General features: G+C 42.2%; 1 protein-coding gene across 1 annotated transcript in view; it reads right to left on the reverse strand.

The window, feature by feature from the left end:
- ADARB2 (adenosine deaminase RNA specific B2 (inactive)) overlaps window positions 1–17,816 on the reverse strand; it is a 326,098-nt gene that overhangs the window by 22,932 nt on the left and 285,350 nt on the right. The window contains exon 7 of the mRNA XM_026103332.2: window positions 3,182–3,350. Within this exon, the coding sequence (XP_025959117.2) occupies window positions 3,182–3,350 (169 nt within the window). The remainder of the gene's footprint in view (window positions 1–3,181; window positions 3,351–17,816) is intronic.

Consider the following 17,816-nt stretch of genomic DNA (forward strand, 5'->3'; position numbering starts at 1 on the left):
AAGGGCCTTAACACAGCAGTCTCCTCATTCACTGAACTCCTTTCTCATCTGTACTTTCTATGTTCATAGATGAAGAAGGCAGAAAACAGCCCCATGTGGGGTGAAAAAAAGGTGAGGCGACGAAACCTTGGACTTCTTCCCATTACGGGTAGGATGGAAGTTGTTCATAGGTCATATTTAATATGGTAAACTGAAATTTGGTATTAATCTTTTTGAAGCCATCATATCCAAACCTCTTCTCTCCGCTCTTTGCTAATCTCTACAAAAAAATCCTAGCAGCCAAAAATCACTGGCAACATAGTCACCAGTGGATTGACCTCAGATGATTGCTTATTTTCCACCATGCAAAAGATCTTTTTGCAGATCTTTCCTGTGGTATCCATGCTTTGTTTTCTCTAGTACAGTGATTCTCAGACAAGAACTCGTGAACCCCACTGAGGTTATGACACAAATATATGTAGTTAGAAACCTGGTGGAAATAAAATAGCACATCTGTGTCTCATAATGTGACTGGGCAGGTGGAAGGAAGGGTGAGTTGTGAACTGCAAATGCAGTTGGGGTTGGGATCTCTGCTAGAAAGCCTTGGGCACTTGCTCTAACAGCTTTCAGACCTTTCCTCATGCCACATACCACGGCGGTGGCCACTTTACTCCATTTGCCTTTCTTTGTCTCCCGCGTGAAAGGAGGTTTTCACAGTCATCTCCATGCTCTCTATTAACTCTGCATTTTTCTTCCCCCACATTCCTCTTTGGGTCCCTCCTGTTGGGTTTCCATCACTTCTATTTACTGGAGGTGTTTGCACCAAACCCATGAACAACCTCTTCTATGGTCATTTTCTACTTTTATCCTTCTCCTTTATTGGCAATGATCATTCCCTCCTCCTTGAAGCTCTAAACTTCATTCATTTCTGAATCTCTGTGCTTTCTCAATCTTTTCTCTTTAGCTATTAATTCAGTGGTTCATCTACTCTTTTCTCCTGTCTTAGAACACTTTACTCAGAAATGCCCAAGATGCGGACGGTGCTTGGAAGTAGTGCATGGCACAGAGGTCCCATCTGTCCCAGCGTCAGCTGGGAGGTCTGCTGGGAGACATGTAGGGTTGGGACCTTGTCAAGGAGATCCAGCAGGAAAGGCCAGCTGGATCTGGGGCCACTGAACTGCCTTGTTGAATAAGAAAACCCTAATACTGAAGGTATACTGAAATCCAGAAATTCTGTGGCTTTTGGGAGCTGGTGATTTTGCCAGCAGCTTGTGCTGCTCTTGCCACAGAAACTCTTTAGGATTTCCCACCGGAGCCTTATTTCATGCTTGGCCATTTACTCTGCAAACAACCTTGCTGTTTATCTCAGTGCGGTGCCACACACAAATCTCCCAACTCCTGACACATTTGCAGTGCCAGTTACAACACGAGCACCATTTCCACAAACATTGCTTCTTCCCCCATTTCCTCAGCCTCAGGGCTTGTGACTGGCCCTGGTGACAGTAAATCTTTGCTCTTCAAAAGAAGCAATAATGATTGTTGGTTTTTTTTGCTCTAGTTGATTTTTTTGGTCTAGGAAAATCCCGTGACCATTTGAATAACTATACAAATAAATAATAAAAATTACAATAATTAATGCGTATCAAAGATGAGAGCTGAAAGAATTCTTTTATCCTGGAAAAACATTGTAGCAGATTGTATTTTCCTTCATGGGTCTTAATGCTGTTTAGGTATGTGGCAACAAGGAAAAGATCCACTGAAAGCTCTTAGCAGATGTGTTTGGAGAAAACCCAGCTTCTGAGAGTCTGTGTTATAGTCAGCATTCCCATCCATAGAAAATGTAACACTGTTTGCAAAGCTGATACTTAATTCACTGGCTAATGACATGCCAAACGAGACTGCAACATTTCAATTCTTAATCTTAAATTTATTTAGTTTTTTGAGTCGTATGTGTCTGAAGTTAGAAAACCCAGCTGCATCAGAAAACACTGTGGGAGTTCCACAGAAAACAGTCTGGGTTTTCTGTTGTCACTTTATGAATAAATGAAAATATTATAGCAGAAGATGCCCTTTATCCTTCATGCCAACAAACTAGTTGTGACTGCTCTACTTAGCTCTTAGTTGTGATTTAGAGGATTTTGTGTTCTGTCATTTGAGCCTGTTAGTATTCCCATTTGTTGCTGGAATCATATATTTTTCTGCCAAAATGCCAACCTTTGCTAAGCCTATAGACCCACTTTAACTTTAGCAGGTCATCTGGTTAAAACTAAGAACAGAATTTGTGTGATTGCATTAAACAGAAGTTTTATAGTTTTTTAGAAGAATTATTTTATATGGCCTTTAACATATAGGGCCAAATTCTCTGTTGATGTAATTTAACTGGATTCTTAGGCATGATATTCCAGCAGAGAATTTGATCATAACATTTACATTTTAAAGTACAAAGTAATGTATTTTACATGTAGAGCTGCATCTATAGCTCATACACATAATATATATATAATTATGCACATAAGTATGCATGCATATGTAAATATATATTAATAGTAATACACACACATACACACACACACATGCTTTGTTTTCAGTCTGTGATACCCACCATTTGCTACTAGTTAACACCCTAAACTGAGCATGGGAAATGTGTTGATATTTTATGTGCCACCATGGAATGATTATGAAATTTTTATTAAACAGCAGTTATTCTACAAAAATATATTTACGGAATAGAGCAGAAAGCCATGGAGGTGCCTGTGACATCTGAGCTCTGCAGTGACATTCAAAATAGTAGAACCATTCTTAATGGCATTTAGGGCACTTTATCCAATGGGGTGCAAATGAGGTAGGTTCATCGGCATGACGACTGGTTTGCAGCTTTTGAGGTAAATGACCCAATAAGAGCAGAGTGGATGTGTTTTAGCTGCATACTGAAATTCTATTGGCAAAAGTGCTGCAAAGAGGGCTTATATTTTTGTCACACTTTAAAGAGCAACTAACGACCCTTGGAGAATTTGGGAAAATGTTCTATTTACATCCCATTCTATTTCTATGCTCTGCATTTGCATACAAAGAAGGTCTTTGTTTCTGCAGGGTTTATCAGCAGCTGCTAGTTATTTCCCACCAGTAGCCACAGTTCTGTGACATCAGACTCATTCCCACATGGCAAACATTTTTATAAAGTATACATCGAGTGCTGTGTTACCTGGCAATTTTGTCTGTGCAGGACATGGTGATGAGCTGTTCTCCCAACAACACGCCGTCCCATGTCTGAACTGCGTTGTGACACCGGACTGGTATGGTTCCTTCTCCAGACTCAATCTTTGTTCGAAGGTGTCCACGGTATTTTCTTACGATGTGCTTGCTGCTGTTCACTGGACAAAAGAAACAGAAGAGTGGGATGAAAAGGCAATAATTAAATGTTTTTAGATGCCTTTTGAAGGAAACCAAAACGCTGTGTTGATGCTAACACTTGCATTTGCAGAACCACTGGTGGTGGTCCATTAAGTTGCATGGAAAATCGAATGAGACTGCAGCCCAAGCAAACAGCAAAATGGAAAAAAATGCATGCTCCATAGCATGATCTCCTTTTCACATAAATCAAAACTTGTGCATTGCACATGTTGAGCTCATGTTCCCATTTCCTTCCATATTTGAAAAGCACATTTTTTAAAAAAAATCTTGTTTCTTGTTTTTTCCCCTGTGCTTGTAGGATTGAGCTGAGTCAGGGGAATCTTTAGAAAATCTTGGTTCAGTGAGCAAGATCAAAGGGTAAAGACTCCCATGTCTGACCCAGTCCAGACCAATACTCTGGTGTGATATTCAGTGGCAATTTCTGAGGAACTACAAAACTGAAGTCTTGTTGAAGTCATGGCTTGTTATCATCTCAAGAAATTTCACTGAAAATACTCAAAAGTTGAAGTACTAAACCTAGGGTCTAAAGTAAATTAAAACTTGGTAGTTTTTCACTGTTTGCTTAAATTCCCTCTGTAGTCTTCCTGAAGAGATATATACTACTGTTTTGTGTCATATTGATAACTGTTATGCATTTGCCATCTGTCCCTTTAGTGATCTTCTATACTTCAGTGAAATGCACCTGTCTTTGGGGTGGAGCACGACAAACAGCTACCCCACTTGTCCTGTGCATCAGCACAAGTCTGAGTGCAGAGATATGTAGTAACTGCAAAAGAGAGTGACGTTTGTGAAGCACTTTGCCTCCACTTTGGATGAAAGATAAAACCTGAACTTCGTTACTGAAATCACTGTTACTATGTCTGTATTGCTACCTGGGTACAGGTAACTTTAGCACAAAAGAAAAGAATGGAAGATGGTACAGGATGGTCTTTGCTTTCAAGGAAAAGGACTGCTGCCTCTATAGAGGCTGTTTGCCCATATTTCCAGCAGTCCAGCATATTTTTTCCATGACCTTCCTCTCAGCTGGACCAGAAGGTTTCTGCTTTTGAAGGTGACACCCCTCAACCCTCAGCAGGCTAGGCGAGGCTGTCTGGACCTTGTTTCTCACATGGAGCAACACCAACGTGTCACAGGCCAAGGAGCTGACGGAGCCACCGGCAGAGAGCAGCTGGCTCTGCGTGCCTGCCCCAGCCGCCCGCTGTCTCCCGCCTGTCATTTTTCACTGCCTTTGCTTTGTGCAGCCGTTTTCTGTGCTGCTAGCTCTGGTTGAAGCAATTGATTGACTTTGGCTGCTGCCAATGGATTGTTTACAAAGAAGGAATGGAAAAATAAATCGCTTCGGACCACTGGGATTAGCAAATGCAGCAAACACATGTAGAACAGCAATGTCAGCTGTGACCTGCCAGCAGACACATCGTCTGAGCCTCCACTGATCGCTTCCTCTTCATTTCCTTCCTGCTGTTTAAACCCCCTGTGATGAATCCGAGATGGGGGTGTGTGCGTCAGCAGTGGGATGGACTGGATATTGATTGGATTGACTGGCCACGGATGAAATGGATTCGCACCCAACAACAGGCTCCACCGCGCTGGAAATGTTTACAAATGCTTTAGGGTTTGCTGTGCCACCTCAGGAATGATGTTTGAGGAAGAGCAGTCTGTTGTTCAGTCCTGAGGGAAACTGGGAAGACCAAATAAGCAAATAAAAAACAAATAAGGAAAAATCCCAAACTTTCAGAAATGTCTCAGATCCCTCTCCCCTGAAATTGTTGGCCTGTGCCAACAATGGAGTGAAACCACTCTTCATGGCCCTGTGTGCTGATCCTACATCCATCTCTCTCGTTTGGGATCCCTCCTGCAGTATAGTTCAGAGGACACTCTTTGGATGTGATTAGTTATCTGGGAACTGGTCCATATCTTTCTTGGGACTCTGGGGGAAACTGTGTTTTTTTTAAACAGTGGTGAGCTGCATTTTTTTAATGTTAAACAATGGTGTGGTGGGGAAGGTGCCATGAAATTTGGGTAAGGAATGGAGAAAATGATCATTCTGCCTAGCAAACACATCTGGCTGTGCAACAGGGGAAATGTATAGGGAAAAGATTTTGCATTAGCCTGTACACACGAAGAACTGGTGGCATGGCAAAGTTAGACCTCTGTGAGCGAAGCACTAAAGAGGAACTCAGGAGACTATTACTGCTTTGGCTGACGGCAAGTTTTACTTTAAGCAAATCAGTTCTTTTTACCCAAGTTTTCCCATAGGTAAAATGGAGATAATGATGCTATGCTTCCTTCTGCAAATTCCTTTAAAGAAACTGCTCAAAAACTATTTATGAAAGCTAGATGCTACCATTTTAATACAGATCTACTACAGGAGTCCACCTGCAGAAATCCCCCAGGACAAAATGAATTTTTGATGTTCCTTTCCCCATCCTTTTTTAGAAGAATATTCTGCCTTGCTTGGCCTTTCTCTCCCCATTTCCCATCTTTTCTCTACACTCCTCTCTCTCTGTCAGCTCCTGCTCTGGTCCTCCCCTCTACATGCATTGGTCTCCTTTATCACTCTTTTTCAGGCAGTTCACCGCGTTGTTACCTCTACGTTTCGAAGGCTGCACACTTGCAGCATTGGATGAAATGGGACATGTAACTGCTAGAGAATTTTAGTGACTGCATGACAAGATGAATAGCCCATCGTTTACATGACTTTGAAACATTACCTAGCATGGGGCAACGCATCGCGCAATGTGCTGACAGAGATAAGGAGGAGAGATCCAGTTAAGGGAAAAAAGAAGAACCAGCCCTGCTAACAGCTTTTTAGCATTTGAGGAAAATTAAACCTGAGGCCAAAAATTAGAGGGGAGAGGGATCTGAAATTTTTCTGAGAGTTTAGGGTTTTTGCTTATTTAACTTTTTATTTGCATATTTGGTCTTCACAGTTTTCCTCAGGACTGAAGTTTGACAGGCCAAAATACTCTGAGAGTCTACTTGTTCTTTTAGCATCTCAGCCTTGGTCTGGAAATACCAAAAACTGAATAAAGAAGTTTTTCAAAGCATTTCGGAAGTGTGTTAGAGCTGGCATCATCTCAGTTTACAAATGCTCATATTAACTCACTCCGTGTGTCAGACTTTGCTCCCTGTAATGCAAGCTCTACCCAGGATGCAGCCAAGCAGGCAGAATTAGCTGATAGGATTCAGGCAGCTGTGGGCAGTCTACACTCACCCTGGGAAACACTTCCACAGCACTGATAAGGGGTTTTAGCTGCTCAACTACTATTAAATTCAATGGATAGGATGTGACTAAAACCCTGTGGAGTACTGCATATCTTAAGCTACTCATATTACTGGGATAGCCAGAACACACACTTCAGAAACAAGATCTGTAGTGGGTATATAAAATAATAATAACCCAAAGCTCTGACTACTTTCAGATTGCCAATGATTAAATTCAGATCTGCATTTGGAATGTACTTAGTTCTTTTTTAACATATTTTTAAGTGGTGTCTGAAGATATAAATTTTGAAGAAAGAAATAGATGAGGCTCTGTGTATTTTGCACTGAAGCTGTAAGACAGAGTCTAGCACATAAGCTGCTTGCCAGCAGTAAAAAATGCAGTCCACTTCCCAGCACAGTCTGCTACAGATCACTTTAAAACAGTCTCAGAGATATATTTATTTATGCACCCTGAAGCCAAAAAGTGCAGCGTACTGTTGTTCTCCTGTTTGGTATGATCAAAGCATCAGTGACTATGAACATTTCTGATCTTTGCTGTGCTAGTTCTCCAACTGCTTAATCTCAGCTAATTGCAGGGGAGAAGCCATCTGAGGATGCCACTTCAACCAGAACAAAATGTCAATTCAAACAGGAATTGGAAAGGACAAATTTAAAAATCATTTGGAGTGGATTTATGATGTGTGCTACACTCAGATGGGGAAATTACTCCTGAGAGTTTATAAGATAAAAAGGTGCATGATTATTAATTATTGGATTATAAATTTGCACAGGTGTCTTGTATTTAAAATAGTGTCTTGAAATCTGATACTTTTGATGCTTACCCCTTATTTTGTTAGGAGCAGTTCTGGCTCAAATGGTAATGAAAAAAGCCACTCCATATTTATTATTTGGTTGAAGAGGAAATGGACGTTGATTAAACAGAAGCACATGAGGATGGCTCTGTCTGAGATTCAGCATGACTGCCCTGGAGGTTCATTTTCTGTATTTCCCTGCTTCAGCGGAGGCTGTTCTCTCCTCATGAAGGAAGAAATAAAATGACATATCTTGCATTTTTTTCAGCGCCGGCCCCCCAAATCATCAGCATGGTTTGTAAAGCTTCCTTAGAGCTCTTTGAAACAGAGGCGTGGAAAGAGAAGTGTTAACATGTCCCTGCCTTTGTGTTGTGACAGTCATTAGAGAGGCAGCTGCTGAGCGTATTGAATGAGCCAGACCCTCCGAAGCGCTTGGTGCATCCGTCCTGGGAGGGCCTCTTGCCCCAGGCCCCAGAGGTGCCACAAGCACCTGGCTTAGCCTGCTCAAACGGAGGTACGGCGAGATGAATCCCCAAAAGTCCAGAGATGCTTTAAAACATAGGTGGGAAGGTTGGCTGGGCCGCGGAGGGCTCGTGCCCCAAGTGGGGCAGGGCTCACTGAGTCGTGTCAAAGTGCAGATCTGGGGTTTGGGCCCGTATCATTAAGCATATATGCAAATATAAACACTGAGTAACTACCTCAGTAGTCACTTATCTCCTTAGCAAAGGGGATCTGCTCATTCATAGTTCATCAATATGTGGCACTTAATCCATCTCACCTATAAAAAATTGGTAATGGGAAAAATTTGAAGTCCAAGATGAGTTTGAATCCAAAAGAACAGAAAAGGATTACATTATTTATCCTTATCTATTTTAAGTGTATTTTAATTAAATTACAATTTGAGTCTTGAGCTGTGGTGTTAGAGATAGTAACTGCAGGGAAGGTTTAGGAATGCTACTCCATCATGGGGAAAGCTCATAACTGAGTGTTTTAATGAAAGCTCTTCATTATGGTCCATCAGAATGCCTCCACATATGGCCATCGAAGGACAAAATTTCATCTGTTCAGGTGGTGTACATCTTTTAAAAAGACTTTTTATTACTTTAGTAGAATAATATGAAATTTGTTGAATGCTCATCCTAGTGAGAGGTGCTAGACTGTTTATGAAACTAACTGCTACAATCAGAGAATGGCACTCCAACAAATGAAACCCGTTTTGCCATTGAATTAACTTGTAAGCAAGCCGTTGTCTCTCCTAATGCTTTAACCTCTTGGGACAAGAAGAATAGACTGAGAAGTATATCAAAACATGCGCCTTACAAAATAGTTTACTGTCGTGTCTCTCTTTCAGGAACCCTGGGGATCAAACTATAACTAGTTAATTAAAAGTCTCTTTAGAACAATTTGTTGACAGCGAAGTCATGAACACTTACCTCTCAGGGGTGTAAATTACCTTTAGAGGCGAGGAGGAATGAGCAGTGCTGGGTTAGGCATGGGGGAGATTGTTCATGCCACCTACAAACCCAGGCTGCAAACTCCAGCCTCCTCTGGAGGAGAAATGCATTAGTACGTTGAAGCCAAAAGCCCAAGTTTTATCAGCGGAATTAAGATTCTGTGCATGTGGCAATCAAGGAAAGTACAGCTTGAACACATCAAGATTATTATTTTTAATTACTAATTGCTCCGCTCATCTAAAATTAGATGTGCAATGCCGTCACCTTACAAGTGCAGTTGCCCCCGCAGAGAAAAGTCTAGAGACCCAGCAAAGGGCCACGTGGGCGCCGCAAAACTCTGCGACTGAGAATTTCTGCCTCCGCATCCTTCCTGCGCCTCACCGCTGGCCACGCAGGCAAATTACCTGGTGTCCAGTGACCAGTTCATCCTGCTGCTGGCACCGGGGTCAGCGGCGGAGCAAGGCCAGGATGGCAGCTGGAGGCTGTGTGGGGATGGGAGAGACTTTGTGGTGCCCAGGGGTGTCAGGGACTAGTGGGGACCTGCCGGGCATCTATATCCTAAGCTGTGCAACGTTGTGGCAGGCTGCCAGCAGTGAAATCACTTTTTACTTATTTTATTTTTTTAAAAGAAAAATGTTTTTCTCTTAAAGCTGGGCTTTATCTTTTAAATATGCTTTGTGTGAAAAATTGTCAACATTACTGGAATTGCCCGTTTGGTGACAATTCTCTTCCCTGACATGTTTTAATCAAAAAGTTTACACAAACATAAAGGGAATGTGTTGTTCATCGTAATCCTCTTTCTTTTATCATAGAAACATGCTGTTATTCACGCGGGTTTGGAAATTTTTTGTTTGTAAATTGAAATCTTCAAGAGTGATTATGAGAAGAATGCTGTGAAGGATGTCAGCAAAATATGAAAACAGAAGATGAACCCTGTGAAATAGAAACAACAAAAATCTGTCAAAAATATTTCTGAATTAACATCATTTCAGCCCTCTATGATTGGTATGAGCTACAGAGGCCATGGTCCCTGCTGTTTCATGAGGCACACTCTAGCTCAACCTCAGTTTCTGAAACTATAGGCAGAAATTACTGGGTAAATCCTATGGTCTCTGTGGGTGGAGAAATTCAATCTAGATCATCACGAAATGGTCCCTGTTCACCTTAAAAATCTATGAATTGCAATTACTAGATTATTATGAAGAATGATATAATAGTGCATAAAATACACAATGCTTTTTATTTTAATATCCTACTTGATATCCTAGCTGGATAACTTTTATTGCCATTTTACATGGTTGGAACTAGAAATAACCAGAGTAAAATGAGTTGTTCAAGGCTAGCTAGAGAAGTAACAGTAAAGTCATGGTTAGGCTTAAACAGTGTTATCACTCTTAAGCAGATTTCTCCAGATTTCTCTTTTCTTAAGAGTCTAAGAAACTCTAAGTATTTTCAAAAGTCCCAAAGAGATCTCATCTGGAGCTTTAGGTGCCTGACAAGCTTTATGAAACTCAGCTCATGAGCTTTACCTGTGACTCCCACTCAGTGGAAGTGTTGTGTAAATTAGACCAAATTAGACCCAAGTGAGTGCAGTTTTTGCCACTGGGATTTTTCTCAATTACTGTTCGATCTTTTCACCCAAAATATGTTCCATAATTAAATGCACATCTCAGTCTTCTGACTCTAATGGGCCATCAGATGCCACAGGAGCTGAGATGATGGTGCCCTGGAACATACAGTCTCTTTGTCCATGCTGCAGAAGACCTCAAAGAAGCTCAAAAATAATTATTCTTTGGGCTGGACAAATTCTGGGACAAACAGTCTCTCTGGGTAAAAATTTCTACTATTATTCTGAGAGCTCCTCAGCCATGGCCTTTTGCTGATTAATGTAGCCTTTTTATCACAACTGAACATTGCGTCCAAATGCAATGTTTTACCAAACAGCAAAACCTAGTAACAAAGCAGAATCAATAACTACAGTGCAATTCCCTTCGGTGATTCAAACTTTCGGTTAAAATTAGGATCTGATTATAGCTGTGGAAACCTGTTTTCCTGAATCTTGACAAATATATTTTGCTTTACATGAAAACTTTTCAAAGCTGTGGCCAGGTGCTGGTTTTGAGCTCTTCATAGTTCCCAGCATATTCTTTCTCTTTTCCCAAATAGACACACACTGCACAGACACATACTTCTAAAAAGTCCTATTTTCTACTTCAAAAATAGCAAACTCTAAACAACAATATCCCAAAAAGCAAAAACAGCCAAGAAGATCAGAAGGAGAGGGGATTGGAACATTTTCAATGCGTTGTCAAAGCCAAAGAGTTTGCTCAAGATGTCTCAGTTCTGACAAAGTTTTTATAACAGAGACTGGAAAAAAGGAGACTGTCTAGCTGAGTTGATAGTTAATTCACTGGAGTGCTGATCTGGAACTTGGGAGATAGAGGGTCAAGTTTCTCTTAGAGTCAAAGTGGCTTGGAATGAAAAAGCCCACCCTGACTTAGACATGAAAGGAAAGGAAGTAGAGTTTTGCCCACCCCAAGTTAGTATGTATCTAACCACAAATATGGAAAATAAGGAATGTGATCTCGTTTTCACACAATTATTTTTTTTTCAAAAATTTGCTCAGCAGGTTTTGATTTTATTCCAGCCAACCAGTGCTTTGAGTTCTGAAAGTTGTCCATGAAGTGAAGTGGTTATTCCCTAGTCAACTGTAGCAAAACTCCACTAAAAACCTAACTATCTAACCTGATGGAAATTTATGTAATTAAAAAATGAAGCAATAGCAACATTTCACAAGTTGGCTTTTTAGCACTGAAAGCGTAAGGACTTCCAGTGCAGCAAAACCAGAAGACATCCTCTTTCAGAGGTCCATTCTAGGGCACAGCATGATAATACCACCAATAAAACCATGACCATACTCTGTTCTCGCTCTTTCTAAGCCTGGAGATCACTGGTTTCTCTGTTAGGTTTAAAAATTAGAAGGCTGTTTAGTGCAACAGACATTTCCTTTGGATTACCAAGAGCAATGTAATTTCCATCAGTGAGAACACTGGAACAGCTAATCCCTGCTACGTATTGCAGACCCTCTAGCTCTGCTTTTCCAACTGAGTAATGGGTCAGGCTGCAAGAAGCTGCAACAGTTACTGCTTCTGCAGCTTCCCCCTTCAGGTGCCATAAGGGGTACTCCCAGGTTCAGAGCAAAGTGCTTTAACCTGTCCCCCGTGACTTGACCCTGTCCTTTTCTCACTGCTTGTTTCTTTCCCTCTCCTACAGCCCCGAAGTATCAGAGACTGAGCAGGAGATGCTGGGGGAGGAAAGCTTCTTGCCAAGCTGGAGGTGGGTCAAACAGGACCTGCAGGTCCTGGGTGGGGGTGGGTGGAGTGCGCTGGAGGAGGGAGAGGATCCCCACTTGTCCTGAAGCTTTCCAGAGTCTCTCCATCCCACATGGGCCTTATGCTGCTGTGTCTTCCCATTCCCCCATCAAAGTTGAGTGTCTCTGAACAACCTCCCACCCTGCAAACTTTCTGATCCTCACTGCGGCCTTCCTGTCCCAAGGTCCCACTGATCCCTCTTAGCTGCCCTGCATGCCACATGCAGTACCACCTACACATCTGAGAAGCCTTGAGCTGAATCACTGCTCAGACCTGCAGTGCTCGGTGGGGGTGGAGAACCTTTACACTATGGCTGTGCTCTGCAGTCATCTTTGCCCATTTCAGCTGCTCTGAAGCAGGAACGAACATCACCTCTGCTCCCAGCCAAGAATAACATGTAAGTGATGGAGAGTGCTAACCAGAGGTGACAGTACTGTGGCCGTGTTTTCCCTACCTACTTAACTTGAGTGAAAGCACTCTCACTCTGAAACAGCCTTTCAGCAGCCTGGGATGATTGAGTTGGAAGAACGGAGTGATTATATACAAAATCAATGAGTGCTACCAGACCTAGGCGAGGACGTAAGTCCCTTGACAGACCAGCTTCTAGTTAACTGTAACAATTCTTTGTATTTCCTCTATATTTACTTTGGTAAATTGAGGCTATGTCAGTGGTACATGCAGGAAGGAGCCATTGCTTCAATAGGATTTGATCTCCAAAGAGGCTGACAAGGGGTCCTGTGCTCAGGTCCTAAGCCCAGTTGTTCTGTTTCCATCCCAGTTTAGCCTTAATCAAGTGAATGGGCCATTTGCCTTCACCTTTTTTAATAATCAAGTTCCCAAGCCACTGTAGTAATCTAACAACCTCATGCTGTGTCTGCAATTTCTGCAGCATCTTCTGCATGACAAAGCAATGTGGACTGACCACAGTAATTCACCCAGTGCTAAGGTTATTTCTCCTGAGGCAGTGCTCAGCATTACAGCCCACAGTGCAATTTTTTTTCCCTTCCTTGTTACTTTGGGGCATGTTTCTCTATGATAATTCTGTTCTGAGGTTCCCCTAAGGTATTGCTCTGCTCAGTCAGAAGAAAAATAGAAAAATAATGCACCTTCATCCTGTTTCTGCAGATGGGTCATTCATCAGCATAAATTTGACTTTACAAACCAGGAGGAAGCTGCTCCATGCGTTGAATAGCTACAGATTTCCAGGACAGCAGTCACAACAGATCAACAAGATGATTGCTACACCTGTGAACATTTGTACAGCTGAAACAACTAATAGTGTCCAACCTAAAATGACGACCTATGGCTATCCTTGATTGTCCTAACAGGGACAGTATTTCAATCCATTAGGACCTGCGGTTTCTTGCAGTTACTGATACCTGATCTGTCTTCAGGCCAGTTAGTTATTTAGATAGTTCTTCTTGAAATGCTTTTTTCCCCTTAATTCTCTGCTCACAAGAGCTGAACATCTGCTAGCAGAAACCAAGTTTTCAGGCAGGGTGAAAGCTTTTTTTTTTTGTCCATTTAAACAAAACATGGAATTGGCAGAAGGAAGGCAGAGAATTGTTCCCCTTGCACGTCTGATAACATTCGCCAAACTCGATGCATTTGGGTGTGCTTTTCGCTCAGTTGGTGCCACAAGCATCCTGATGGTATTGACATCCTGAAGCCTGCCTGCAAGACCCAGAATGCAGAAACTCTGGGGCTGTGGGAAAGGACAGTCTCAGGGAAGCATTTGTGTCCATCTTTGGGAGATGGTCAATCTCCTTAGATGGTTTCTGTTTGAATCTGGCCATTTCCAGCCACTCTGCCCTGGGATAGGACTTTCAGGGACTCTGATTTGAGGTTCACACAGTGATGCAATCTGGGTCACCCCCACTTGAATACAGAGTACCGAGTCTGGTGAGAGCAGAGCAACACTCCGAGGCAGCCCCAGCACCGAGGGTTAACACAGAACATCATTGCACTGAGAATGGGATGTCGAATCCAGCAACCAGAGTCCCAAGCAGTTAAAGCACAGGTTTGCACAGTGAAAGCACCTGGAAGTAGATAGAGCTGGTTTGTCTCTCAGGGAACACTCAGCTCCCCAACTTTACTGAAAAATCCAGTATGCATCCTCTCCCCAGCACATCACCTACTAATGCAATGATCCAGCTCACGTGGTTGCATGTGTACCCTGTTTAGATGACAGCTGTATTGAATGTGTGTGCATGAGAGCTTCAGCACAGCTGTAGGTTAATAGACAAGCAGGAGGAAGACCCCATGTGGAGCAGATGCAATGGTGTGTTTCAGACCTAAAGGGAGTGTGGGATAAAACAGGAGCTGGGCTATCAAGGAGTCAATGGTACAAGGCAATACAGCATGTTAGCAAGAGATAGAAAAGCAGCCCAGGGGACGGGAATGGAGACAAGCCCTGGGGCAATTCTGTTTGTCTCTTTGGCAACACGCGTAGTGAAAAAAGCGGAGCTCATCTCTAGCAGGAAGATGGACAGTGAAGTAAAATCCTGCCAGGGAAGGAGGAGTGGGGAAGTGGAGGATTTATTAGCTCAATTTTTTAAGCAATTCATTTTGCTTTTCAAGAGGCTCTTTTGAAAAAAAAAAAGCCAGTGAGTCAAGAAGCCCTAAATTAGCTAGGAAGGCACTTCAGCAAATCAAGGGCTTGATTATTCTGTGGTTTGCCCTAGATTCAGGAGAAGATGTAAAATAAATATCCAGCAAATATTAAAGGGATAGGCCCATTTGCAGTGGAAATGGGACAGTGGAGAACGTCACCATCAGCTCATGGCTGCAGCTCCACCTTGTGAGTTGGAATGTGTGTGCTGTCAAGGGAAAACTTTAGCTTCCTTGAAACCTCCAGAAACTTTGTGCTGTGATACTGCCCTCAGAGGAAGTCTGAGATCTAGGAGCACCTTGTCTGGATGTATATGAAGGGAAAAGGAACTGGAAAAGGAGGTGCATCCCCAGGGTTCCTGACCTGCAGCACTGAATTGTGTGAAGATGCAGTTAGAGACTGGTGAGGACAGCTGGGAATGTGTTGCCTCTCTACATTTTTGCTGTGCAAGAATGTTTTTGGGTTCCCTTGAAAAATGAAGAAAGGAAGAGAGTCTTGGGAAGGGAAGTGGGCTGTAGAGAGAGAGCAGGGTCAATCCCTTAAAATGCTCACGACTCCCTGAAACCCCAGTCATATTTCCCAGCTTCCTGTTCCTGCGATGCCACTTACCCTGCCTGCTCTCCTCTCCCACTGTCACCTCTTCTGTCACCTAATCTCTTGGACTTGTACCAGCTTCTCCTTAAGCTTAAACTTCTTCCCTTGAATCCCTTATTAATCCCTTTTAGCCTTTGGTGCCTACAGGCAGCAAAAAGTATGAAAACTCCACTCGATGCTCACACCAGCCCTATTCCAGCTGGATTTTGTCTTGTTGAGCTGGCTCAACAAAGAAGTCAGCTCACCTCTGTTCCAAGAGGGGCTTCACTGCAAAACAATGCAAAATTTGCTCTTTTTGTCCCTAATTCCTTACTTTCCTGTGTGAAACTTGCATATGTGCCAACTCCCTTGACCTCTCCTCCTCCAGATCCTCTCTGCATTGTGGCCATCCACAGGAACCATGATAAGGTCGGGCTTTTACATCTGCCACCAGTTTGATAGTCAGCTCTCCAGCAAGAAATAAACTTGGTTTCAAGTGCATGCTAACTTATCTCCTCCCTTGCCAGAACAAAGCTCATAAAAAGGAAATGTGAGGCCTCCCTGAGGGTGCTGGGAAGACACGGTGGATAATAAGAAATTTTTGGAAGGAGATTTGAGAAGTGGATTTTACTCACTCCCTATATTGATAAAGGCTTATCGTATTCCTTTGCAAAACCAGAAACCACATGGCAAGACACTGTTTTTAAATGTTAATGCATCTTTAGAGAATAATCAGTAGTGTTTGATGGCTTGCGCTAGCTCTAGGAGAAGCTTTGTTGTTTAAGAAAAGAAACAGCATTCATCTAGAGTTTCTTGTCATTACTGGATGAAAGAAAGGTTATTGCTTTAGTTACCAAAAAAAAAAAAAAAAAAAAAAAAAAAAAGATCTGAATGATAAGCATCATAAAATACTTATCTTTCCAGATGTCTCTGGGATAATGTGAGCTGAAAGGAAATGCTTATCTCACTGAAAGACAACTTTTGGTGACATGGCTTTTTTTTACAGAGCTAAATTGTTTTAAGAGTATGGGATAGAGGTGGAGGGATCTGCTTAAAACAGTGAAATAATTACCAGACATAGTGCCCCTGCAAGTTCTGCTACTGAGTTGCTTTATAACCTTGGGTAAGCCACACAATTCTTTGTGTCTCAGCTTCTGCATTGGGACAATAATTGGTGTAATAGTCTCACCAACATGAAAAGTATTTTTGACATCCCTACAAGTTACCCTGTAAGTGCTAGGTATAACATGATAATATGTTTTAAAAACACAACTTTCTGTATGTATAGTCATCTAAAGGAGCATACCCTCATTAGCTGGCAGATTTATATGTTGATTGAAGCCATCTATGAGCCACGCGTTGCTCATCTCCAGGACTGAGTTCAGCGCATATCAATAGGTGGTGCTGGCAGTCGGCTGCCCAAAGCATCCGCTTGCTCATGCATGAAAGAGCAGAGTTCAGTCCTGGATACTCTTTGATTATTCTTGAGAATGGACTACATTTTAAAAATAATTAGAGATTTTGGCACTTCCACTTCTGATATCAAATAAGGCATGCCTCTAGGACACCTGCCTTTTAGAAAACATTTTGACCAAAATTAAGGCCTTTTTATGTATCTCTTAACAAGTACAAAAGATGAGACCAGAATCACCATTCATTTTTGGTATTCATAGGCACATGCATTTTTATTTTTAATTTTATTTTTTAAGATGATAATTTTCCTCATTTTTGTTACCTCATCAGGGATTTGTCTATTTTCTGTTTTCATTTTAAATGCTTGCTTTCTTTTCTTTATTTTATACACCCTGCTGACAGAATATAGAAATCACGTCAGGTAAGGAAGTGTATTTTCTTTCTGAATAGGTGTATTTCCTTTTCACACACCAGCAAACTGCTGTTTCACACATGACAAGAGGATTCCATTTTGGGGAGAATAGTATTTAACCATTAAAAAAGAACAAATAAGAATGAGGAGTGAAACCACTGTCTGATGAATTTCCCTGCGAGGAAGTTAGGTCGTTGTGTGACCTTGGATGATCAGTTTTACATTCTAGTGTATATGCTTCCTTCTCCATCCGTTCTCCTGTCTTACCTGCTTCACATTCAAGGTATTCAGGGCTAGAACTATTTCTCATTACATGTACATTTAGCAGCTACTACAACAAGTATTGCCACACTGTAAAATCCATGTATCAATAGCACTACACAGCTCAGAGCGCACCTTGTGCAATGCACTTTGGGTCATGGAGCGACAGACACACATGGTAACAAGCCACGGACCCTGGAGTCCCCTGTCTCCCCATGGGAGCATTCCCTGTGGCTAGGCAGGTGCAAATCTGGCACAGTGGTTGTGGCACAGGGACATGCCTCTGAGATGGTGGGGCAAATGCCAGGGGGACAC

The sequence above is a fragment of the Dromaius novaehollandiae genome, chromosome 2 (assembly GCF_036370855.1).
Source record: "Dromaius novaehollandiae isolate bDroNov1 chromosome 2, bDroNov1.hap1, whole genome shotgun sequence".
NCBI classification, from domain to species: Eukaryota; Metazoa; Chordata; class Aves; order Casuariiformes; family Dromaiidae; genus Dromaius; species Dromaius novaehollandiae.